The following is a 26,930-nucleotide window of genomic DNA, read 5'->3' on the forward strand; positions in this document are numbered from 1 at the left end:
GCCATCAGTCTCATAACTTCTGAATGCACCAGCATTTTAGAATGATTTTATAGACAGAATGAAGTCTACTGTTTTGTGAAGCTTATTCGGGAATGGCAACAATATGGAGAGTGTCGACTTGTATCGTGTAATAAGCATATCGTCCCATCCCTACCTAGTGGTGTGTTCTCCATGTGGTCCTGGGATGGATAGACGAAGGGGGTAGTCAGCAGGTCCGCTTCGAAGGCCCCCTCATGGTAAATCCAAGAATAGTCACTGGACTGTCCGGTGAGGCGGCGGAAGAGGGTGGGGACCACCTGACCGATGGCAAGGATGTTGTCCCTAGTCAGAGGACGGTTCCTCAGGTTGGTCACATGCATCAGTACCCCGATGACTGTTAGCAGCCCAGCTAAATGGAAAACACAATGAGTCATGAATTACCTTTATTTAACTGACTACATGCCTTTCTCAAAAACATGAAATAGAAAGTAAAAATAGGAAATTTCATTAGTGATTCAGGAAAAATGAAAGATGTGAAAATATATCTTAGCTCAAATATTCAGCACTGTTGAAAAAGAAATCCATGCTCAAGCAACAAAAAGGAGCGATGCACCCTTACATCCAAAATAGCATGCTGAGAGAGAAAGGCGTAATACTCTCTTGTAGAAAAAAAAATGGAAATCTATTTATTTAGCTATAAAAACATGAAGTTTTGGTCACTCGACCCTGTGCCTTTCTCTCTCAGCAAGCCCAAATATTCAGTAAGAATTAATTGTTGGATCATTGTCAAACATGAATAAGTATATGTACATTGAGTAAGAAGCTGGGCTATTTCAGAAATGGTAGAAAAATGTGTTTGACAGTGGGACTGAATGGCAAAGACTTCCAGAGAAAGCTTAAACAGCTCTATAGTTGAGAGACTTGTATAAATCTACATGCACCTAAATCCAGATCACTCTTTGTGATTATCTAAAGGTCTTAATTTTATTTCAGCCACACATTATAATGCTTTTGAAACATATATTGACTTTGAAATATTTTTGTAGACTAAGACTAAGAGAATTCTTTGGGTCTAATGATGGGTGCCCTGATGAGACACCCACTGAGGTGCGCTATACAAATAAAATGTATTATTATTATTATTATGATTTTTTTTTAACCGCCCACAGTTAATATTATTTTTTCCTGGGATTTGCCTGGACATGCTTTACTAATAAACTGCACTCCAATGTCAACATCTAAGAATTATAGAGGAGTGTAGAAGTGACAGGAATGCAGAGACGGACAACTTCTCTCGCTGACTACACCAACTCGTGTGTCATTTATTTTTAACCCACCGAGCAAGACAAGTTACTTCGCGCTCAAAAACACAACAACCTCGAGCTGACGTCAGACTCAGAAAACCAGACTTTCTTAAAGGGACCGTGTCTCCTTAACCCTGAGAAGCACAATATAACTGCGTGTGTTAAACATATTCAAACCACAGATTATGGTGAATAATGTCCATAGAGTCCGCCACAGGAGTGTCAATTAGAAAATCTTGTTTGATATCAAATTTCCATATGTAAAACACTTGAACTAAGATCAAGCCTCTATTTGAATTGTAAAGAGGCACAATTACATAATCTAACACCAAAATCCACCCACTTGCTCATGTTCATAACAATAAAATAAATGACTCCCAGCGGGAATTGCGTGTTTTTACATATCAATTTACTTACTATGTCCTTTGAGACATGCTTGTAATAAAAGGCTATATAAATAAATAAACTTGATTAACCTAAACTGGCAACACATAACGCTAGCTAGCCAGCATCCAATTCACAGCCAACTCTAATTGAAAACTGCACTGTTTTAAGAAATCTTTTTTAGCTAACATTACGCTAGCTAAACAGTAGCAAGTAGCTAGCTAACATCAAACCTAAGCTAACGTTAGCTTGCAGTGGTAATTGATTTTTTTTTTTAATTGATCAACCCTTTGGCTGGTAAAATATCGAGGGTCACAACGGTAAAATAAAAAAAGCAGTGATTGTTTTTCTAAAGCTCATACTTTAACGAATCGTCTCTGTTTTCATCCAAGTTATGTAAGCTAGCTAACGTTACGTGAGCTAAAGTTAGCTTGGCTAACTTTGACTGGCCTTATTTTTTTATTTTTATTTTTTAACCAAACCCACATTTTGAAATTTGGTCATGCTGTTGAATCAAAACGCATTTCTCGGCGAGTGTCTCATGATTAATTGTGTGTCATTTTTGCGGTCAAACAATATGTTTTCCATGTTTCCACAAATTTTGCATTAAGCTAGCTTGCTGCCGCGACCCGCGGCTGTTACAGTTTATTACGGCCGGCCCGTTCCCGGCTGGGTTGCTCCGGGCGATAAATTACTGAGCAGTGGTTTAAGTACCTGGATGGTCCTGCTCTGAGGGGGGGATGAAACTTGAAAGGAACAGGTACTTCTCACGTTGCATTGCACTAGCCATTATTTCGACAGTCTCCGACCAAAGCTTAAGTGCAGAATGATGATTTGGAGTATTCGGGTCTGCTTTTATACGCGTCCCATCGCCCTGGAGACGGAACCTTTTAGATGGAACATGAGCCTTCTGTCCATTATGACAGGGAAGGTACACTGAATGTCCTTTGTTGCCTATTGCTTGTCCAAAAAGCATCTCCATTTCATTATAGGCTGATATGGTGTAAATCAGTCTCAATTAAGTGCATTACATTCTTTTAGCAGAGCCCCAATTTGTGCCGAATAATTGCGACAAATTCAAGGTGTTAAGCCGTTAGACTGGGTGTCACAGCGTTATAAAATGATGATGCGTTATGTCTTCGTGGCGCACGGGGCGCATTAGAGACGCCGGTGCCGGGCGCACAGCCACCCTCTACAGCCGCACCCACTGTCTGATACCCCGACTCAGAAAATGAGAATAAAGAACTTGTCTAGTCTGTTATGCTTTTTTCATTCAAATCAAATGCATGTGAAATGTTGAATGCATGGTTAGGTTCACTCTTTCCAAAAACAAAAGGCACATTTAGGAAACCTGGGCCAGTCGCAGCAGTCTCATCTTCCTCTAATGCCATGTAGGTGTCTCCCTCTTTTTCTAACACTACATAGGGTTTCCCCCGTTATGGAGGTGTGAAATCAGTCAAGAGGAGAGTTCCGGTGTCCCGTGGCGCCGCCAGGCACAGGTATCATATATGTTTTGATAAAAAGAACTCGTTTCCTGTCCTGTAACTTCAAAATTAATCAAAACTACAGTCATGATTGTGCGCTACCACATAATGTTGTTCATCGCAGCCATGTGCATATCTCTATTACAATTACAACCTTTTGGAAGGAAGGAGACGATGCATGCAGACAGTCAATGCTAAACAGGGAATGTTAAATGCCAAGATGTATAAAAGACAGAAACAACAGAGGTTACCTCACAGGGATGTAACAAAACTACATATTAATGCACAACATTGCAACATGGGACTACAAATGCAGGGCACTGCATGTTTCGTTAGTACCGCACATTTAAACCCTCGGTTCATACCGTAGTTTACGTAAATACAAAAGCCAGAGAAATACAGGAAGTGGGAGTTCTGTCTGCAAAGTAAAAGCGTAAACTTGCCAGTTTATGACTATGAATATGCTTCGAATATGATTTTGGGAAACAACAACAGCAATAACAACAACAACTTCAGACAAATTCCTCCTTCAATATATTCCTCATTTATTTCCACATCCTTGCTTCGTATTACCCAACGTATGTTCGTCAATGAGGGTTTTATTTTGAAGGTCATGGTCGGAAGTCATATGCTGTAATTGTGGCTATTGTGACACTGGTTCACCCGACGACGTGAAAGTACATTCTGTCCGTTTGAGTTGATAAAAACATTGCAGTGGGGTCCGACAACCTCGAACAATGACTTCCAACGTTGGCATTCAGATACCGAGCCGCCTCCCCCTGCTGCTGACCCACGAAGGAGTGCTGTTACCGGGCTCCACCATGCGAATTAGCGTGGACACTCCGCGGAATATGCACCTTGTCAGGAGCCGGTTGTTGAAGGGGACCTCGTTGAAAAGCACTATCATAGGTGTCATTCCCAACACCAGAGACCCAGAGCATGACACCGATGACCTCCCAACTTTGCATAGGTACTATATATTTATATATACTTGGCATGAAATAGCCTAGCTCTTTCTTAGCATGGGCTGTTGGGTCGTTTCCTGAGCTTAAGTGATGTTGTTTTGGAGGCGTCACATGACAGGGGTTTCTAAACTTTTTCAGTTAAAAACCCTCTTAGGTACACATTAGACCACGCATTAGACCATCATTTGATACGACTGTCCCAGGAGCCCTATCTGAGAAGATTTTACTAATAGTCCCAACAACTGTCTATACTGTAGGTTGGGTGATGACAACATTGGGGAAAGTGAAACCTCTATCAAAACAGTCATCCTTATACGTTCTTGTGCCAACTTGAAGGAGTCCCCCCCCTCCCCCTCCCCCTCCCAGGGACTCCTGGTGGACCCCAGACCCCACTTTGGGAACCACTGGGCCATTATAGCTAATTCAAGTTAGTTGTAGTTTCAGACAGCTCACATGTTTTGCAACTTTTCTTGCTGAAAGTCACAGTGTTATTTCCATTGCATGGAAATGCATAATGCTAATCACTTGGATTTGTTATTTAAACAAAAGTTCTGCCATAACATGGCCTGTGTTATGCCTCTAGCTATGTAATTTCATTAGTAATAGGCCTTTTTCATATTATACATAATCCATAACCTTTCATAATCAGTGCAGTGTGTGTGTTTTGTTCTAGTAAGGTCCTTAGCTCAGTAGTGGCCCTGTCAGCCAGGCCAACAGACACTAGAAACGGACTTCAACCTTTCACCAGCTGTCTTCCAGTCCAGTCTGGTTACAAAGTAGCACAAACATTTAGTACCCCAGCCACTCTTACGGGAACCAGCTATTGTTCTGACTGAGTTTGTGTTCTAATCTGTTCTGATATAATTCCTATTTGGTCATTTATTTTTTGAATCTAGCAAACATTCACCAGTACACAGGGCCTGTGCTGTTTTGGGAGAACATCTATATAGAAATCTGGCCTTGACATTAGAGAGGTTGAGAGCCGGTATGACATTGGGGCTGTCAAGTGGGACTTCCCATGACAGATGTTTCTTTGATTTAGACCCAGAACCACCTCCACACACACCTGCTCTCAACACTAGGCACCCTGTGCCTATATTTAGGCTTACACCTACTTCACAAAATTACATGCAGTCATTTCTAACCTCTGTCTGTCTGTCTGTCTCTGTCTGTCTCTGTCTCTCTGTCTCTCTGTCTCTCTCTCTGTCTCTCTCTCTCTCTCTCTCTCTCTCTCTCTCTCTCTCTCTCTCTCATCAGTATTGGTACAGCAGGTATGGCAGTGCAGGTGGTGGGCAGTAACTGGCCGAAGCCCCACTACACCCTCCTCATCACCGGAGTGTGCCGGTTTCGTGTGTCAGGTCTGCTGAAGGAGCGCCCGTTTCCACTGGCAGAGGTGAAGCTTCTATAATACAACACCTTTGTTTATTCGAGGGTAATAATGCTGTTATGATACTGGTATCAGATATTGGGCCAATACCAGACTAAAACAGAGTATCAGTATCATGCCAGAAATGAAAGAGAGAAGGAAGTGAGTTTTTACTTAATGGAGGAAAAATGGATTAAATGTCAGTCATTTTGTCCAGTAACAGAATATTATTATACATCATATCTGTACTTGGTATCAGCCAATACTTGAGCTCTCAGAATCAGCGTTTGCAGTGAAAAGTTGCTGTCAGTGCATTTCTGCTTGAAGGGCTTCATCCCAAATTGCTATATTTGTTTTCAAACCAGATATTCATCAGTCAGTTAATATATCCTCTAAAGTGTTACGATGTTGTAAACAAAAGACTTATGATCACGTACATGAATAATGCTCTGTAATTTTCATGCCAGTAATTATTTTGTAGGAGCAGCTGTCACCTTTGACATATAGTGGATATTGAATCCACTATAAGCTTAAATCACCAAATTACACATGACTTCTACTGTGTTACATTCTTTTCACTCAAAACTACAGTTAATAATTAGTGATAATATTATGGTGGTGACACAAATGTTAATTTACCGTTCATGCGCTGTCAGTAAGCGCTTGTTAAAACTGTTTGAGGTTTTTGTAAGTTGCTTTGCATAAGAGCGTCACCTGAAAGTCTAAAATGTAAAATGTGTGTGTGAGTGCCTTTTTGTAATTGCAAATTGCAGGTGGAGCAGTTGGATAAGCTGGAGCAGTACACTACCCCAGCCACAGAGGGTGTCACAGCAGAGGACGGAGAGCTGGGGGAGCTGTCACAGAGGTTCTATCAGGCTGCTGTACAGGTGTGTGTGTGTGTGTGTGTGTGTGTGTGTGTGTGTGTGTGTGTGTGAGAGAGAGAGAGAAAGAAAGAGATAAAGACAGAGAAAGGCAACATTTTTGTAAGCTTAAAGAGGAACATGATCATCAGTGTGTACAGTTTGAAAATGTTCGGGGGTGTTTATTTCAGAATGAGGAAATAAACACTTGTTCTATCCAGCGTAGTCTGACTACCTGTTATTCAGTGGTGAATGAAGCATCATCTGTACCAACTGAATGTCAGCTGATAGACTGGTTTCCCGCTGCCAGGCGGCAGACGGGCTGGGAGTGTTCAGTTTTTGCTCTCTCTCTCTGCCCTTTTCCTTCTCATTACTTTCTTCCTTTCTCCACATTTTCGCACACTCTGTCTCTCCACTCTCCATTATTATCTCCGCCAACGGAGTTGGACGGGGCTTATGTTTTCACCCCGTTCCGTCTGTTTGTCTGTCAGCAGGTTATCTCAAAAAGTTATGAATGGATTTGCAGGAAGCTTTGTGGAAAGGTTGGACATGGGGCAAAGCAGAGTTAGGGTTAGTTTTAGGGTTAGGGTTAAAGTCCAATACCTTATTTCCTGTATGAACTTGAGGTCGCAGACTAAATTCATTCTCATCGATGGCATCTTCCCTCTGGTTTGCAATAATGTCAAAATGTTATGTTGTATTTTTATAGGAACACGGGAAGTGGTGTGTTGTATGTTTCCAGTAACAGCAACAGTGATTTTTTAGAATAAATAGAAGAAGAAGTGGGTAGGTAGTATGAGCGGTGATAGCCACCATGACCTAACAGACAAAGAAAAGAGTGACACCTACAGAAACTCAAACTTCATCAACATCAAAAACATTTTTTGCTCCCAAATATGCTCCTGATTGCTTGCAGTGTCACTCTTGGCCAGCAGATGCTGCTTTTGGACGCTGTGTTCGACATTGCTTTGGTCTCAATGAAAATTAAATTGTAAATAATACAATTTGTATTCATTTTTATAAGGTTGTCTGCCTTGACTATATAGTGCTACAAGAAACCCTGCTGTTATTTGAGTTATTGGGTTGCCTTGTTACATATGTCGTGTACAATTTCAAAATATCGACCAGGTCATTCAGCAGTAAATTAATCTTTATGGTATGCATGTTCTGACAGTTGACTTTACGGTCTATGACAGACTTGAATTAACCCTCGTTGGGAAAATTCTTGGTGCTGGACAGCCAACACTAGGCCTGTCTAATAATCTGTGTGTGTGTGTGTGTGTGTGTGTGTGTGTGTGTGTGTGTGTGTGTGTGTGTGTGTGTGTGTAGTTGGTAGGCATGTTGGACATGTCTGTTCCAGTGGTGGCTAAGTTGAAGCGCCTGTTGGACAGCCTGCCCAGGGAAACTCTACCTGATGTAGTCGCCTCCATGATCCGCACCTCAAACAAGGAGAAGTTACAGGTACAGTAACCTCTGGGTCTGGGTCACATCTGGTGTGTGTGTGTGTGTGTGTGTGTGTATGTGTGTGTGTGTGTGTGCTTGACTGTCTCTGTAAGAGTGTATGTCTGGGAGTAAGTGAGAGCTTGTGAATGTGAGAGTGTGTGTGTGAGAGAGAGAGAAAGTTTGAGTGAACATTTGTGCACATCTGTGTGTGTCTGAATTAGTAGTCAGTGAGTTTTGGATGTATAAATATTCCTGATATTCAGGTTCATCTATTCAGTTGATCTAGACATGTCTTGCATTCATTATCCGTTCATTGGTCACCTCTGTTGAGTGTGTGTCTGTGTGAGAGAGAGAGAGAGCATGTATTTGTGTATGTATATGGAGCTAAATAAGTCATGACTGCACTGATTATGTGTGTTTATGGTGTGTGTACAAATAATGCAATTACAAATGACTGGTAATCACAAAATTGAAAGAAATGACAGTAGTTTTTAAAGGATAGTAGGCAACTTAAGTCCTTGGTTGACAAAATGCTTTCACACTTTCACAAACTGGATCGTCCATATTTGTGTGAAGGTCCTGGATGCGGTGAGCTTGGAGGAGCGTTTTAGGAAGACTCTGCCCATGTTGACCAGACAGATAGAGGGACTGAAACTGCTGCAGAAAACCAGGAAACCACGGCTGGATGATGACAAGAGGGTAACACACACATCTCCGTTCCTCCTTTCTATTTCTACCCTCTGTTTATCTTCATGTCTATTTACCCCACTCACTCTCTCCGGTCCAGGTGTTGTCGGTGCGTAAAAGCGGGGGCTTCCCGGGCCGGCAGTTCTCCCTGGAGGACGAGGGTGAGGATGAGGATGGAGATGACACCGCCGCCCTGGAGAGGAAGGTCCATGGGGCCAACATGCCCGAGGCCGCCTTCAGAGTTTGCCTCAAAGAGCTCAAGAGGTACGCTTGCTCCTGATTACACTCCTGTCTTGTCATTATGTAATGAATTTGTGCTTACTCACTCCTTACTAAACTTTTGCTTACTCCTTAGTAGTCTTGTGCTCTTTTTTTGACATTAACACTTTTAAAGTAGATTATTCCTTTCTTTGTTAAAGGAAATAGCATTTGATTGTACAAATGAGTAAATTATTTTTGGTGAAATATTGGTATATCATTTGCTTTTCTGTATCCGATCAGATCATGCATAAATTATGTAATCAATAAAAATCATTGTTAAGCAGAAGAAAGCTTGAATTCTTGAGTTGTAAGAATCTAACATTTTGAAGCTTTTTAAAACCTTAGTTCCAATAATGTTTGATGCCTTAAAATCATAATTGATGCCAGAAATTACTATGGTGTCGTTTTGTTTTCAATACACAGTTCTACTCATTCCTTCTTTATAACTGATTTCGATAATCAGTCCTTGGTGACGATCAAATGTGTGTTGAATTTAATGTTGTTAACCTGCGTTCAGATTAAAGAAGATGCCTCAGTCCATGCCTGAATATGCCCTGACTAGAAACTACTTGGATCTTATGGTGGAGCTGCCATGGAGCAAGAGCACCAAAGGTAAATATAGCTGCAAGCGCCCATTAGCAGGGTCCAACACACACAGATGGCTGAGATATCGCAATTTGCTGTGTGTACAATTTGGTGGAGATTGAGTCGACTCTGTAGGGGAAATTAAAAAATATATCCAGCATGTCTTATTGCATGGATGGCCTGATGGTGGTGCTATGGTGCAAGACCAGATGTGGTCTGACCACTTCTGGGTCCATCCCAAACATGTGTTTGGCTAGAAGTGGGGAAGACTTGAAACCTACCCACCAAATTTGTTTGCCCTGGGATGTGTGGTCTCTGAACTCCAGATTGTTTTAAGGCAGAAAAAGAAAAAGCAGAAGAAAAATCCTAACCAAAACAATAGTATTCCAGCACCTGCAGTGCTTGGATTCATGCATTGCCAGGATTCTTCAGCCTATTTGAGACCAAAATGTAGTACATTTAGTCTCATCAAACATAGTTTCTATCCAGAGTTAATTCACAACATGCAGTTTTTCTGTTATTCAAATTCAAGATTTGGATTGGTGTTTTGTTTTAAATTTGCAAGAGACGATTAGAGTAAATCATTGGGTGAGTCTTGCCTTTTACTGAGGGGAATCCACATATCTTCCAAACATCGCTTCTTAAATTAGGAGGAGTAGCAGTCTCCTTGTCAGGCTGAGTGTTTTCTAGCATGTGTGTGCTAACAACAGACTAGCAGGCTAGTAGAAGAGTATCTAGAGAGCAACAGAGAATGAGAGTCTATGAAGCCAAGGCACATTCAGTTCAGTAGGCTTTTTTTTTTTTTTTTAATGCTTTTTGCCGCATTTGATGGGGCAAATTGGGACTCAAATTCATTGTGATTTTTTGACAGTCTACTGAAATACGAATATTGAAATTTGTTCTGAAGTCCTGAAGAAGTCTTACCATGTCTTAAATGATACCATCTAAACTGAAGACCTTAAAAGGTTTTATATACAGTTAAATAAAGTATTTTAAGTCTTAAATTCAGTGTTGCAATGTTCTGTTTTTTTGGTGTGCCCAGATACAGAGAGCTATAATCTGAGAAGTCTATAGTTGTTTTATTTTTCACATTTGTGAAATGTTTACCTGGCATTAGAAAAGGTCTTAAAGTCTTAAATTCAACTTGATGGAACTTGCAGACACCCTGTATCGCTGTTGTCTCTGTTGCTGGTTGCCAGTGGAGGCTGGTGACTCAAAAAGTTTATTGTAGTCGGGAGGAATAGACAGCCACACTTTATTTACTTTTTTCATCTCCTTTATCCTCTATGGACCAACCATCTCTGCCAAAGACCAAAAACTCTGCCAGTGGTTTGTTGTGTCCGTCTTCCTTCATTAGCTGTAGCTGCTGTTCTCTGAATGGCCACCAGGTGGCAGATCAGACTCTGCTGTTGCACAGTGCATCAGTACAGTGACGAGCCATAATTTTGTTGGCAGGGAGCGTTGTGGGAATTGACTGATATGATTATCTTTTTTATTAACTCTTGTCCTCCACTTTCCTCTCTTCCTCCTCCCTGTCTCAAATTCCACTCATGCATCCCTCTGTTCCTACTTCTCTTTCCACCTCATTTCCTCCACTCTCCTTTCTCCCCCATCGTCCCCCTACTTTCTTCACCTTTACCCAATGCCCTTCAAATCTTCTCTTCCTTTTTCACCCTTCCCCTCATCCCTTGACTCCCTCCAACTCATCCCCACCCCACCTCGCACACACACACACACACACTCTCGCTCTCTTCAGACTGCCTGGACATCCGAGCAGCTCGTATTCTATTGGACAACGATCACTACGCCATGGACAAGCTGAAGAGACGTGTGCTGGAGTACCTGGCTGTGAGACAGCTGAAGACTTCACTGAAGGTGAATCAGTCAGTCAATTTTTAATCAATTACTCATTCAATCCAAGCCTCAATGCCTGTTAGTTTCTAACAAGTGCTTAATACTAGTATATAAGTTAATACTTACACATAAGAATGAAAATAGAAACTGAACTGAAGCTAAAGACGGATAAAGCGCTGTTCTGTATTGTATTAAGCAAGAATACGCTGTAGCCATTTGCCTGTTGTATTGGGCACCAGTTTCTTTGTTTCTCATATTTACCTGTGAATTTCATGATGCTGCGGTGTAAAAAAACCCTAAATATAAATGTTTTTCAGGGCCCCATCCTGTGCTTTGTGGGGCCCCCAGGAGTCGGTAAGACCAGTGTGGGACGCTCCATAGCCAGGACCCTGGGCAGAGAGTTTCACCGCATCGCACTGGGAGGAGTCTGTGACCAGTCAGACATCCGAGGACACAGGTACGAATACACACTCATTTTATAGACTAGTAGTAGAGTAGAGAGCAGAGAGAGGGAGTTTTCACCGCAAGGCACTGGGATGAGTCTCTGATCAATCCGATATCAGAGGACACACTTGAGGCGATAACAAATACTATTGAATGTGAATGAACTTGCAGGACGGGAGCTGCACTTGTGTTCAACATTTCATCACTGACTTCACTATAGAGCTTTATGTACCTCTGGTTCTCAGGGAGTGCTACTCCCCAATACACACCCACAGGGCAAATGCAAATTCCAACAGTCGAACCCAAAAAGTGAATAAAACACGTCCTTTAAACAGTAGCACTCACACTGCAGTTACACATATCTTATATCTTAAATAGCTGTGATTGAATAACTATCGTATGACATTTCAGTTATCACAGTCTATTTGATATGTTTTGCCGTTGCTCACACTCTTCCTTGTTTAGCTGCTGGTCTTCTGCAGTGTTCACGTCATATCAGAAAAGCTGGAAGAACAGGATTTCATTGCTACAGCTTGAATTTAGATCAGATTTTTTCCCCCATCAAATAGCTATTGATTGTTGTTTTGAGGAGGGGGGGAACCAGAAATACAAAACCGTATTTTTTTCCCCGTTGGACATACTGTATGTGTTTTACTCAAACACATTTACCCACGGCTCAGCAACAAAATGGTGTGGACGTACAAGTGGTTGTCATGAGCTTAAACCATCAGGAGCATGATTTTAAATATGCAATCAGACTTTACAAAATAGAGTACCGGTTCTAGAAAAACTGTAGTATAGGAGTGATTCTCATGTAGAATCATGTAGTGAGGCATTTTTTTGAGTAACTATACTCTGTGCAACACACACACACAAAAAACATTATATACAAATGCATATCCATACGCACACGACACACACACACACATACTCAATACCCTTAGTTACCTGAGTCAATATTAAAATAATTGCTCAGAGTTAGACAGTAATGTCATCATTATCTCACCACCCATTTGCCTTTGATGTGTCCGTCACCATGGAAACAGCCTCAATCTGGAATGGGTTCATATTTGTGTTTGCATCTGAGCTCCATTAAACACACAAACACACATGCACGCAGACATCTTCCCTATGCACAAACACACACACACACACATACACACACACGCTCTCTCTCTCTGTAGCTCTCCTGTGTATCTGTTGTCACCTGAACCTCCCAGTGTTTCAGCCATTAAACCGGCTTGTCAAATCATGTCTGTGTGTTTAGATCTGGGTTGAAGTTGCCATAAATGAGGTTTGACGGATGAGGTTTCAGGTTGGATGAAGGTATGGATTGACTAGCAGTGCAGTGGAACGTGTGTGTGTGTGTGTGTGTGTGTGTGTGTGTGTTTGCAGAGAGGTGAGAGAGGTAGTGGAGTTCACGTCGGGTTGCAGGCTGATCCAGCAGGCTTGGTATTTTAAAGGAATACTAACACGGCTGGGGCACTTTTCTCCCAGCCAGATGAAAAACATGTGTCCAGAGTACCAGCAGCAGGAGTGGAAAAGAGATAAAGATGAAAGAACTTTTAACGGCGGATTACACAATTTGTTCGACTTTTTCATATTTTCTCCGATTGCCCACCTTCCCCTGGTTGTGAAAGATAGATGTCAAGAGAGGAAATGTAAAATAGCACTGACTTCCATAGTAAAACTGGGAAAGTGCACCCTATGTGTTTTCACATGGAGATGGTAGAGTTGTGTTTTTTCTTTTTTGTTCTCTGAAAGTTGGGATCCGGACCCCAATGCCACGGCCAAGTGAACCACACATTCTTAAAGGTTGGATTTCTCTCTTTCATTCTCTCCTCCCTCTTCCTGTCCGTCTCTACCCATCTGCCAGACGCACATATGTAGGGAGCATGCCCGGCCGAATCATCAACGGTTTGAAGACGGTGGGCGTCAATAATCCTGTGTTCCTATTGGACGAGGTGGACAAACTGGGGAAGAGCCTGCAAGGAGATCCTGCAGCTGCACTGCTGGAGGTCCTGACACACACACACACACACACACACACACACACACACACACACGCATGCTCGCTCACTCACTCAGATTACTTCACTTGTATATATATTGACTTAGATGGATTCCCTAACCCTAAATGTAACCTTAACCCATACCATGCTGTCAACATAACCTGCCCTCTAACCTTAGCCTGTATTGTCAAAATAAGCATTTTCCTCTTTTAAGAGCCAGCAAAATAGTATTACACATGGGAGGTTTTTAATTACACTGTAAAAGATACAATTACTAGGGCTTCTTTTATCTTTTTTTAGCTCCTAATTTCCCCATGGAAGTGCCCAACCCTTGCTCTGTTTGCTCTTCTCTTGTTTTTAATTGTGTTTTTCTGTTGTAAAGCACTTTGCGACGAATTCGATTAGTAAAAAGCTCTTCTACTAAGTAGAATTTGGTTTGATTCGGGCAAAGACCCAATCACACAGACACACACACACACACACACACAGCCCTTAACACTCTGTATATGTTCTCCCAGGTCCTGGACCCAGAGCAGAACCACAGCTTCACAGACCATTACCTCAACGTGGCCTTCGACCTCTCCCAGGTGCTCTTCATTGCCACGGCGAACACCACAGCGACCATTCCCCCCGCACTGTTGGACAGGATGGAGGTACTGCAGGTACCAGGTGAGTTCAGGTGCCGAGCTCCAGGTATCTGACTCAAGTCTGCATGGGCTGGTATTGTGTCAGAGGTCAAAATGTTGCTCTGGTGACGACACTGATCTCAAGCAGACTGCATCCATACGAATGACTTAACTGCAGTATAGAGATGGAGTTTTGTATACAAGAACAATTGAAACCTTGAAAATCAGTATACGATCCCATACTGGAGACTTTATTATGATCATTATGCTTTAAAAACTATCAAGCTGACAAGCTTATTTCCACTGTGGTCGACAGGGGTCAGAGGTCACAGACAGGCAGCCAGTCTGTACTCAGTTAGTTTTTACTTTTCTAAAAACAACTTCTAAATGAAAGTGACGGGGCGTAAACCTATCAGAAATCTGTTTGGACATGCTCCCTTATTTCTAGACAGCTGCATAAATATCAAAAGGGGGGTGGAGAACGGGAAGTCATTTTCCCAGACACCCGTCCCAAAGGAAATTGTGCATTTATTATTTTGTGCACGCTCCCCACCCCACCCAATAACAACAAAAAAAAAAAAACACAACACACAACTGCCCCCTCAGCAGCTGACCTCTGGGTCAGTCTGGGAGGGTGGTGGTTAAGAACTGCCAGAAGGCACATGGATGACGTGTCCAAGTTACTTATCGATTAGCTTCCCATTAATTGGATATATTGAGCAGAGAGGCTATTACCATAAGAATAGGAAAATGTCGGCGCAGTACATGATAAAGTCTTTTCTTTTTAAGATGATGGATATGTGTGTGTGTGTGTGTTTTCCAGGCTATACCCAGGAAGAGAAGGTGGAGATTGCCCACCGTCACCTGATCCCAAATCAGCTGGAGCAGCATGGCTTAACACCTCAACAACTACAGATACCACAGGACACCACACAGGATGTGATCACCAGGTACACACACACACACACACACACACACAGAGTAGCAACCACAATAGATGCCAACACATCATTTATACTAACATACAGAAGGACAAAGAAATATCCTCTACTTAGTCAATAGACAAATGAATTGCGATCAATAATGGGAAGAAAAACCTAAATTATACAACATAATAAAAAGGTGCACAGTTACAGCTTTTGTTTGCAGCTCTTGTCTCCACTCTTTTCCAGCATCATGAGAGCAAATCACCACATATCAGTCATAATCAATACAGAACCGTATTTAAATTATAATTAATAATATATAATTTGCACAACTGTACATACATAAGCAAGACAAGTATTTTTTGCTGAAAATGCAAGGGACATTAACTCCATTCATTTAGTTTGTGTTGTGTCAGACTCGTCGAGTTTGCTTCTAGGCTAATAAACCATTAAATGCAGAGAAAAAGCTTGCAATGGCATGAAAGAATTTCATGCGTTAATGTAAATAGTGACTTTAAGTAGTACACTGAGAAGGACCAAGCTGCACATTTTGAAACACTGAAGGAGTGCTGCTACAGTCACTCATGACCTTTGCACTTATAGAGATACAGTATATACATGTAGAGATTTGAAATGGTGTGCTCTCACATGCAATAGGGCTCACTGGGGCTCACTGCTGAGACACACTGCTCCATAAAGAGGCAGAGAGACGCGTCCAGTAGCTGATAGAGTGGAGCGGAGTGGAGCGCTCAGCCAACTGGCAATAGCATTTGAGGTCAACATGGAATTCCACATCTGGTAATCAGAGTGTATCATTAAGTTGTCAAGTGGGTTAGTGGGTATTTGGTTTGAATTCTGACCATTATATCTCTGGCATGGTGACCTGTGAGTTAAAGAAAACATCCCTCTACTAGATGAGCTGGGATGAAGCCAACGTGTCGGCAAGCGTCGGCCCTGCTGAAGTGTTCTCGAGCAAGACACTGAATCCCTGCCAGCTCCAGAGGCGCTGGTCTGTGGCTGAGCCTGACCTTTGACCTCTGACCTGCCTGGGCAAGAGAGCAGAGAATTTCCCTATAGGATCGATAAAGTATTACATTATTATATTACAGATTAATATTGGTCCCCAAATCTTTCTAGCATAAACTGGTGGCACCAACAGCTAAACCATCACTGATTAAACCTTTCTGGCATGCGAGGAAAAAATTCAGAAAACATAGAAAGCATTTTGAAAAGCGCTGATGTAGAGAGTTATGGTCTTTTCAGATGGTAAGCAGTATGCTGCCCGCGGTCCTGCACAGCCTCTCCACAACACTCGCTGCACTCCAGCCTGGTTACTATAGAAACAGCCAACAGCACGCAGCTCGGTGCTTGTCCTGTGAGGAATATTCACATTTTTACCTGCTAGATGTCTTAAATAAAAGAGAGAGAAGAGGTCAGGGGGGTCGGAGACAAGAGAAGGAGGAGAGAAACAGAAACCAGACAGGTTAACAACAGGTTAGCTCACACTGGCTGTCCTCTCACACACTGACTGAGATGCCTTTTCTGTTTCAGGACGTCAGGTTTTTTGAACACCCATTAATTTTGGCATGTTTCTGTCCCTTAGTCTCTGTCCATTTGTCCATAACACGCAATATCTCAGACACCGCTGATCGGATTTTGATGAAATCGGAGAAATGATGCACCTCACCTCTGAGTTCAGACTTTTTTTTTAAGTTAACTGATTGGCCTGTAGGCCATCATTAGTAGGGGATGACAAGTTTAGTATTGCCTAGTTTCCCTGCTTTTTGTGTTCCTGATCACACACACTGATGGACGCATACATGCACACAAAGGTACACTGTTAGATACATTACACACACACACATGCACACACACACACACACACACACACACCTGCATACGAACCCTCAAACATAGACGCTATTCATGATTTTGGGCCTAGATTTATACTTCTCACTTTAGTTGGTTGGCTATACACAGCAGCATAGTATGGATAGAAATAAATATTCTTGACTGTTCATTTGGCTGGTACATTTAAGATGGCTGCCATGGAACACATGAGTGTAAAATGATGGTTATGGCAGTGGTTCAAACTCAGAGAGCTGAAGTGTTACCATGGCAAAGTTTTTATTTTGCTCAGTTGTATTTGTATTGAATATTTTATCGTTGAGTTTAATGCGCTTTCTGCACATGAAATACGCAGATTTCCATGATAGCACTGTCAAAGATCTACAGCTGCCATCTTAGCTGTAACAATGGAGATTAACAACATGTCTTTCACACACACACACACATACACACACATCCCCCAACAAAAACAAAAGGTTGACCATGAAAATTGCCCTGTTGCAACCTGTTTTTCTGAAATCACTGCTCTGTTTGATAGCACAGAGTACAGAGTGACAGGAAATGTAAGAAATTCACAGATGGGATGACACACGGCAGTCCAACAGCCAGGGTTGAACACACAACTTGAAGAGTACACGGCATGTGCCCCAGCCCACAGGTCCATACATTTCTCATTTTATTTCCAATTTCCAACTCCGCAATTCAAGTATTGCAGACTGCAGAAAAAATGTGTAAAACAAATACCTTTTTGTCAAATTCAAATGAAGCATTTCACAGGACCAGAGAATCAGTGAGAGTTTCTACAGTAGGCAATGACATCACTGTGTTGATCACATCCAATGCAAACACCTCTGAGGCACAAGACTAGGCTGCTGCACAGTACTGTAGTTCTTCCATCCATCCATTCATACTGTAGTTCTTCCATCTGTCCATTCAGCAAGAAAACAACCACCACTACTAGAGAAAATGCAGAAAAATAACCCCCATCCCCCAAAACTCTGATATATAAAGTCCCAACAAAACTCTCATTCATAACTTCGTTATGGTGCTGTACTAGCCACAATAATAACATTTGTTTTCAGTTATGTCTTATGGTTAGAGAGACCGCCTTTCAACCGGAGGACCCAGGTTCAAACCCTCGTGTTGGCAAGGATCCACCCTGCCAAAGTGTCCTTGAGCAAAGCACTGAATCCCTGCCAGCTCTGTGGGTGCTATTCTGTAGTTGATCTCTGACCTCCCTGTAGAGGGGGGCAAAAGAAATGTTCCCTACGAGAATCAATTAAGTATCAAATAATCACTATTATTGCATTGTACAGTATAAGAACAACTATACTGCTGTGACATGAACTAGAACCAAAACTGGGCCCAGAACAGAGATGAACATGAAACAAAAACCACAATTACTTCAAACCACTTCTTTTACACATATGGGGAAAATCCTGATTTACACCAATGTCAACTGCTTTGCTTTTCTTTTCCACCACTACAAAAACGTACACAACCAAAGTGGTGCTCCTCCCATTTCTAACCTGCAGGCAACTTTACACACAACGCATACAAAGGGATAAAAAACCCTGTCTCTCTCTCTCTCTCTCCCTCTCTCCCCCTCTCCCTCTCTCGCACGTACACATGCACGCATGTACGTATGCACACACACACACACACACACACACACACACAGGAACACACACTGGGCATAAGGCTATGTAAGTAGCAACAGAGGTTACTAGTAAAGGCTGATTTCTTCTCCACATTTCAACTGTTTCTGTGTGTGTGTGTGTGTGTTTGCCTGTGTCCGTTCTTTCAGGTACACCCGCGAGGCCGGCGTCCGCTCCCTGGAGAGGAAGATCGGAGCAATCTGCCGGGCGGTGGCTGTGAAGGTCGCTGAAGGTCAAAAAGTCACCAAGCCAGAGGCTTCGGCCCCTGAGGGACCGGTGCAGGAGCAGGGAGGTAAGAGCCTCAGCTGCCTGTCTGCCTGCCCGTCTGTCTCTCTGTGGGCAGGTGCGATCGATCTGTTGATGCCTGAGCGTAGAGGTGGGATCCACACAGCTTATATAAAGTGTAAGTGCAGCAGCCATAAACACCACATCTGGCATTTTCCTCCTACTGAGCCTGTGACTTCTAGTAAAATGCAGAACAGGTAGAACAGAAAAAATAAGTTACATTTTTTGGGAACTTTTTTTTTAAGGGAAATCAAAATATGCCTTTTTGTACATTGAAAACTCCAACAATATCCACTCACTTTGACTGAAGACTGTTCCTCAAGGCCAGAGAAAAGAGTGTTTACATGTAAGGAATAACATACAGCGAGCCGGTCATTATAGCACAGTTATTTTTCAGTAATGACCAGCTCTTTGTACATTATCCTGCTTACTACACAGCTACTTACCAAAACATTAATCATTTTACACTGAATATTAATTTAAAACCATTTTATTAATTTACAAATTACTACCAAAAAATAGTTCAGCACAACTGCAACTACAGGAACATCTGTAGCTAGCATCAATGGGCTACACTGTTTCAGGCTGTAACCATAGCAACATGATCCAATCCAGTAAGACTGCCATTAAGCCTCTAACCAACAGCCAAAAGTTTTGTGGTCTAAATTAGAAGTAATGTTGGAAAAATCCTCCATGTTTCTAACCTCAGTTAGCCAAGTAATTGTCTGCAGTAATCGGGCAGTAACACCTTTTTGGCACCAGGTGTCGCTAATTAATTTGATTAGGAGTCAACAGAATAGATTTTCTTTCTAATCAAATTAACTCGCGACACCTGGTGCCAAAAAGGCGTTACTGCATGATTACTGCAGGACTGTTGTTTTTGGCAGATGCTTGTAAATTACTTTAGCTTGTAATAAGATCATTTTAAATGAATATTTCATGTCAAATTCTGAATGTCTTCAGTAGCTGTGTAATAAGCGGGATAATGTACAGGGAGCTGGTCATTATTTCAAAGCCCCTTCAGGATGATCAAGTCTTTAATCACCATGTTTTGTGATAATGACTGGCTCACTGTACACTATCCCTTACTCATTTGACAATGACATTAGGAAATCATACTCAAGTTTAACACAAGGGCTACTATCATGCACCTTAATCATCACGGTGTAAATCAACGCTAAATGGGCCAGAAAATTGCTGCTGCTGAATTGCTGCAAATTACGGCTGCACTGCTCTCTATGGGTTGAAACTGTCAAGCATGTTGCACTTCTGGCCACACCCCAATCAGTGATGTCACAGCAGGTGCTGTGCCTTTGACAGCTGATGCAAAACAGCTGCTTTGACATCACTGATTGGGGTGTGGCCAGAAGTGCAACATGCTTGAAAGTTTCAACCCATAGAGAGCAATGCAGCCGCAATTTTCTGCCCCATGTGATTTAGTGTGATTTACTCTTTAAGAAAATGCCTTTCTACAAATCATCTCTTTTCTTTATTTAGCAGTATCTAACTAATAAAAGGAAGTCAAAGTTCTGTTTATGTGAAAAACTTGTAACCATAAGTCCTCACACCTTATCTGTAAAATTTTCACATAACCTCCACAATCCTCCTCTCATATTCAGAAAGAAACTACACCTCATCGTTACAAATGTGCAGTGTGACTGAACAGAATCTGAACTCTTTCAGACACTGGCTCAGGACCCAAAACTGGGATTGCCAGAAGATTAAAATGACTCCCCAGATTATTCTGGAGAAAAAGCGGATGACTGTTTTTTTTATACCAGAAAATTCTAATTTTATATGAGGCCACTGGCTGTACTGCCATAGCTGAATTCCAGCAAAATAAGGTTGGTGCAATAAAGTACTGTAAGTTAGTGGGCAGGAAGCCTAAAATGTGGATGAATTTTGATGGATTAGTTTATAAAATAGCCTCCAAAATCAGTTTGGGTCACTTTGGGTCATGGGAAAAATTTCTTTCGGTTGTTCCCCAGGGAAAAAAGACTTGAAAACAATTTGAACTATTTAACTGTACAAGCTTTGGCAATATACGCTGAATTGTACCTCATGCTGTTATAGCTTACTGAAGTGAAGAAGAGAGAGAGAGAGAGACTAAAGAACAGACAGAGAGAGGGAAAAAAGATACAGGAGGAAAAGAGAGTGACGACAGAATTAAGAGAGAGAGTGAAGACAAAGAGGATATCAGCAGTGCTAACTCCCCTTGTGCAAATGCCTCTCTGTTGCCAGGTAACTGACATTATTGACACGCAACACAAAACACTGGTGTGTGTGTGTGTGAGTGACAGAGTGATGTGTATTCTTGTGTTTTTTGCCGAGGGTGGGGGGGTGTTTGATGTTTCTGTTCTCTGTCCACTGTGTGGTGTTTGTAGTTTTTGTGTTCGATGTGTATTTGTACGTGTGTTATTCTGCGTGTTGATTCTTATGTTGAGTGTGTGTGTGTGTGTCTGTGTGTATAAACCAGCTGCTCTTCTAGTCTCAGTTGGTGACCAGTTAGCAGCTGTGGTCACCCCCCCGCCTCTCTGTCTCTCTCTCTGTCACCCTCTCCCTCTCTCTCTCTCTCTGTCCTTCTTTCATTGTCTCTCTCTACACAAGGATCTGTGGATCTGTGTGTGGGTTCCAGCATGGACACCGAAGGACTGGCTTGTGTGTTTGTTTGTGTGTGAGATATGTGTGTGAGAGATAGTAGATGGATAGATAGATATACTCTTCCTTTACCTGCGTTTCTGACCATCTATCTCTGCCAGTGAGTTCTCTCACACACACAGCAGAAAGTGCACGCAAATGCAAATATATTTCATTTTGAATTTACATTTAAGGCATTTAGCAGATGTTCTTATCCAGGAAGACATACAATAAGTGCAACTTACTGAATAAGCTTAAATCCCTGAGTCACCAACACCACAAGCAATCTATAATAAGGACTTCAAATGTAACAGTAGTTCTCCTGTTTTCCCTGGAATATTCAAGTATCATCAAAAACAGAAGTGCAGCTACAGACAAACAAAATTCTTGTTTGTTTGTGTTTTTCACCATGAGCACACAAGTAACATGTGCCTCAATCACTCACTTTATTGTGTGTGTGTGTGTGTGTGTGTGTACAGACATGGCCGCACCCCCGGAGATGCCCATAGTGATCGACCACATCGCCCTGAAAGACATCCTGGGGCCACCGCTGTTTGAAATGGAGGTAAGGAGGGGAGCAGGGGAGGTTAGAGGAGGAGGTGAAGACAGAGAGAGAGAGAGAGAGAGAGGGAAGGGGAGGGGAGGAAGAGGTGGGTGGGGCAAGTAGACAGGATCTGCCCCGGGGCAAATAGCATCTGCAAATAATTAGCAGCGTCGGGTAGGCTTTACTGCATCGGGACGATTCGGGCAGTCACCGGCGAGTTACGTAAAACGTTGCCGGACTGACCCCCAGATATTTTTCTGTGACCGTCTGAACTTTTCGGGACCTCTTTGTGTCGAAATATGTGGCAAACCATGTGCTACTCCAGGGGGGGTTGAGAGGCAGCCAGGGAAGAAGAAGAAGAAGTAGCGGGGGGGGGGATAAGGAGGGAGGGACAGGGAGGCTTAGGGGGGAAATGAACGGCACCGGGCGGCTCTGAATATAGCCTGTGAAAATGTCTGACAGCTCCACAGCCGGCGCGGCTCGTACGCTGAAAATAGCCAGCAGCACAGTAGTGGAATGCTACACTTAAGATAGCATGGTACAGTATAATGTAACACAATGCAGTTTGGCCTGCAAGAGCCAGGCGGGCGCTGTCTCCCTCTCTCAGCATCTCTCCTTCTCTTGTTTTTCTCCCCCCAGTCTCCATTACTTCCCCCCCTTCTTTTTGCTCTTGCATCTTCTGTTTCTCCCACCCCTCTTTTTTTTAACTCCTGCCTGTCTCTCACTCTCCTTCCCTCATATCTTTCCATCTCTCCCTCCCTCTCTCCCAGGTTATGGCAGGAGTGCTGAGCCCCATTTCTGCCTCATTGTGTCGTAGTCCTCCTAGCAGTCTATTTTCACTGACTTATTCCCTCACCTGGGGGAGCTTGGTTGTCAGCCAATGTCAGATTTTTGAAGGCTGACTCCAGGCCAGTTTTTAGATCAGTTACAGGACAGTCTCTCCAGCCACTTGGCCTCCCTCCCTGTCTTATCTTTGACTGTCCTCCTCCTACAGCAATACCAATGTGTGTGTGTTGGTAGGTGTCGGAGCGGCTCACCCTGCCCGGCGTCGCCCTGGGCCTGGCCTGGACTCCTCTGGGGGGGGAGATCATGTTCGTGGAGGCCAGTCGGATGGAGGGAGAGGGCCAGCTCACTCTGACCGGTCAGCTGGGAGACGTCATGAAGGAATCTGCCCATCTGGCCATCAGCTGGCTCAGAGCGAACGCCAAGAACTACCAGCTCACTAACAGTCAGTGGACACGCAACACATGCACAGATGCAGCAGAATACACACACACACACACACACACACACACACGTATACTTGCCTATTTATGTATGTATATATATGCAAACAGTCTTCAGCTAGTATAAATTAGCAGCTGACTAAGAGCTGACATTAAGAAACTACCAACTGACTAATAGTGTGTCGACACAGATGTAGACACATTCACACACACGCACACACACACACACACACACACACACACACACACACACACACACAGGTGGGTCAGTTAAAGCTAAGAGCTTCCAGCTGTCTAATAGTTGACACAGAGAGGCAAACACATAAACATAGAAGCACACACACATATAAGCATGTAGTATACACACATACTCATATGTACGGTATGTAAATCTAAAACTCAAAGTGATGTAAGCTGAAGTAATTATCATACACTTAGTCTGTGCATTTGTGTGTGTGTGCAGTGGTGGGGGCTCCAGACCCGATGGAAGGGACAGACATCCACCTCCACTTCCCCGCCGGCGCCGTCACCAAGGACGGCCCGTCGGCCGGCGTTACCATAGTAACCTGCCTAGCCTCGCTGTTCAGCGGCCGGTTGGTCAGATCAGACGTCGCCATGACGGGAGAGATCACGTTAAGAGGGCTGGTGCTGCCGGTGGGTTTTCACACGCAACACACACTATAACATGTAAACCTTTCATTTTAATCTTTGCGATAAATGCTTTATTTGCAGCTTCTAGGCTTCTTCTCCAATAATCAATCAAGTAAAATAGCCTGGAAAATGAAAGTCATCGTTTGGTGTCAAAGTTCACCATTTTGAGCATGCCACAGAGGCTGGAGAGGGCATTGCTTAGTTTTTAGGCCAGTGCTGCATCCCATCCTCGGACATGATTGGTCTGTCCTCCCCAGGTGGGCGGGATCAAGGACAAGGTCCTGGCGGCCCACAGGGCGGGAGTGAAGCGCGTCATCCTCCCGAAGCGCAACGAGAAGGACCTGGAGGAGCTGCCGGCCAACGTCCGCGCCGAGCTCGACTTCGTGACCGCCGCCAACCTGGACGACGTGCTGAACGCAGCCTTCGACGGAGGGTTTCCCGCGACCACCAGCGCACACACACACCCTCAGCTGATCAGCAAGCTCTAACACACACATTCACGTACACGCACACACAAGCGACAACGTGAAGTTCATAAAACGGCCCTGAGATGGCGATGATGGCAGTCCTAAACGGAGGACAGAATATGGAAAAGCAGTTCTAACATTCATATGAGTGGTAATCTCTTCCTGATTTGCAGTGGCAAGAAGATTTTTGGCTCAGTTGCCCTGGAAGTGTTGGAAAATCAGCCAGTGTGCACAGCTAGAATCCTGACTAGTCATTCTAGACTCTAGACCAGCTTTGTCAGTACAGATTTCTAAACCTATGACCGTAGTTTAAGTTCATGACTGGTGACATTTTCATTTGAATGGGATGAAAAGATCAGATTTGAGTGGAATGAAGTTAAAAATCTGAATTGTGTTTATAGTTTGGAATTGGCCAACTGCACTGTCCATGTTGTGTGAACTTATCAGCGAGTATTATAATTTTCCCTGTCAGCAGTATGGATGGTGTGGTGTCTATATATGATAAGTATTGTTTTGGCCTGACAGCTAATATGACAGTTATGCAGACTAATGAGTATACCAAGTCAGTGCCTTATTACAATGCAGATCTCACTCACATCACTGCTGGGCATTCTCAAGTTGTAAATGTTGCTCCTCTCTATTTTGGGTCCAGCCAGGTTTTGTTTAGCCTGCCCCTCAGTTTGCATGGAGATTTGCATTTTATTAACACTGTCAATAGTCTTGCTCTGGCCTCGCCCAGTGGCTCTTAGCTTTGTAATGCTGCAACACACCGGTGAGCACAACTAATCATATTGATTTTAGCTTGATTTTATCGTTACTGTGTTTGTGGTGGAAAGTGTGAACATTGAGTATTTCTGTATGTGGCAGACAGGTGAGGTGTGGAGGCTTGAGTCAAGGTGTCAAGTGGACCTGGACAGTGTGGCAGGGGCCCAGGCTGGTGTCACTGTGAAGAATCTGTTTAATCACACACTGTAATCCAGCGCAGCCTGATTTCAGATGATGGTGGATGTTTTAACTGGCGCTGTAATTAGTCCAGATTTTAGTGTGATTAAACAGTAATTAATCAGCTTTGCATATGTGATGACAGCTAAGGGTTTGCTATGAAAAGATGATTAGATTTGAGCCACACAATGAGACCGGTGTAAGTTTACATAGTCATGTCACCTAATTAGTGATTCCAGACAAAGATCCTGATTAAATAAGGTTTGGAAACGGCTCTTTAGCTAGATTTTGTTTCTGGAACAAACTCATTCCAAATTGCCATTAATAGAAAAAGTGTTCTCACTGGCCAAATTAATCATATCAATTTAATTTCTGTGTTTTAGCAAAAGTTTTGAAACCCAAGATTTCAAACCTAGTAGTATTCTGAAAGTCCAGTCCAACTATTCTAAGAAATCTTTTTATACCCAGGCTTGATGATGTCTTATTTTAGAGCTCTTGTATCACCATATCCATGTATACCTTGCAGATCTGAGACACACACACACTTGTACTCATTTCAGCAAAGGGGTCAGAGGTCAGGTGCAGCCAGACACATCGACAGAGATGGAACCTGTGACTTTCCAGTTATGAAATGATCTCAAACCACAAGGCTGCACCTACTCGCCTTGTGTAGCCCTGGAAAATGTGAAATGCTGACTAAAGAATGAGTGAGACAGTGTGTAATTATTGTTAATATGAAAGATGTGGTTGGTGTGGTATGGCACTAATGACTAAATGTAATACAGCTCTTGATTGCTTATTAAGATGCACTGTTGTCTTATTAAATGACTGTAACAGTTGAGACTTAATTTAAAATTAAAGGTGTTTCAAATCTTGCTGAGTGTGTGCCAGAGTGTCACTGAGAAAAGCTTGATTTGTTACATAAATGCTCTTGAAATACAGAAAAGTATGCAGTAGCGTATTAAATGTATATAGAGATGTACAGCAGAGAGATAAAATTGTGTCAGTGTGTGTTTCTGTGTGTGTGTGTGTGTGTGTGTGGCTGAATTTACCCAGGAACAGATGTGATCTTCCCATGGCCGTCTAATCTGAAACACCAGACTGCAGTGTGTTTTTTCCATTAGACCATTTAGACCGCCATGAAAAGACCAGTGGTCCCATGTATAAAAAACTGCATAGATAAATCAATAACAGAACAAAGAAACACGGCAGAGAAAAATTGCCAGTTATAAAACACAGCGTACACCACTTGTACGCATTATTGAAATACTCTATGGTCGTCTGTTGCGTATTTAATTTCTCTTTCAACTTGTTAAGTCTTGCCACAAAAACAAAAAACAAAACAGTGGTAAACTTCAATGTGGCCAATTTGCCAAAGGTTGAATGTGACTGTGGAGGCGTTGCAAACCAAAGAAAACTTGTGAAATGGTAAAAACTGATGGATTTGAAGGAAAAGAAAATCAGAGACACTTCACCCCTGTGCACTTCTTCA

At 42.7% G+C, this 26,930-nt stretch overlaps 1 protein-coding gene across 1 annotated transcript; it reads left to right on the top strand.

The window, feature by feature from the left end:
• Positions 1 to 3,830: 3,830 nt before the first annotated feature.
• lonp2 (lon peptidase 2, peroxisomal) lies at positions 3,831 to 24,828 on the top strand. Its single transcript, XM_078283084.1, has 17 exons — positions 3,831 to 4,121; positions 5,374 to 5,509; positions 6,256 to 6,369; positions 7,672 to 7,803; positions 8,362 to 8,484; positions 8,573 to 8,736; positions 9,251 to 9,345; positions 11,075 to 11,193; positions 11,490 to 11,629; positions 13,493 to 13,634; positions 14,147 to 14,297; positions 15,078 to 15,204; positions 18,836 to 18,978; positions 22,088 to 22,173; positions 23,173 to 23,380; positions 23,842 to 24,032; positions 24,287 to 24,828. Exons 1-17 carry the CDS (start codon positions 3,889 to 3,891, stop codon positions 24,515 to 24,517), a joined length of 2,535 nt encoding a protein of 844 aa, XP_078139210.1. The 5' UTR covers positions 3,831 to 3,888; the 3' UTR covers positions 24,518 to 24,828.
• Positions 24,829 to 26,930: the final 2,102 nt, after the last annotated feature.

The sequence above is a fragment of the Centroberyx gerrardi genome, chromosome 4 (assembly GCF_048128805.1).
Source record: "Centroberyx gerrardi isolate f3 chromosome 4, fCenGer3.hap1.cur.20231027, whole genome shotgun sequence".
Classification (NCBI taxonomy): Eukaryota; Metazoa; Chordata; class Actinopteri; order Beryciformes; family Berycidae; genus Centroberyx; species Centroberyx gerrardi.

Coding starts and splice junctions, on each gene's coding strand:
- lonp2 (XM_078283084.1), top strand. CDS start 3,889: ATGACTTCCAACGTTGGCATTCAGATACCGAGCCGCCTCCCCCTGCTG. Junction 8,737..9,250: donor TGCCTCAAAGAGCTCAAGAG/GTACGCTTGCTC, acceptor ACCTGCGTTCAG/ATTAAAGAAGATGCCTCAGT. Junction 14,298..15,077: donor GGAGGTACTGCAGGTACCAG/GTGAGTTCAGGT, acceptor TGTGTTTTCCAG/GCTATACCCAGGAAGAGAAG.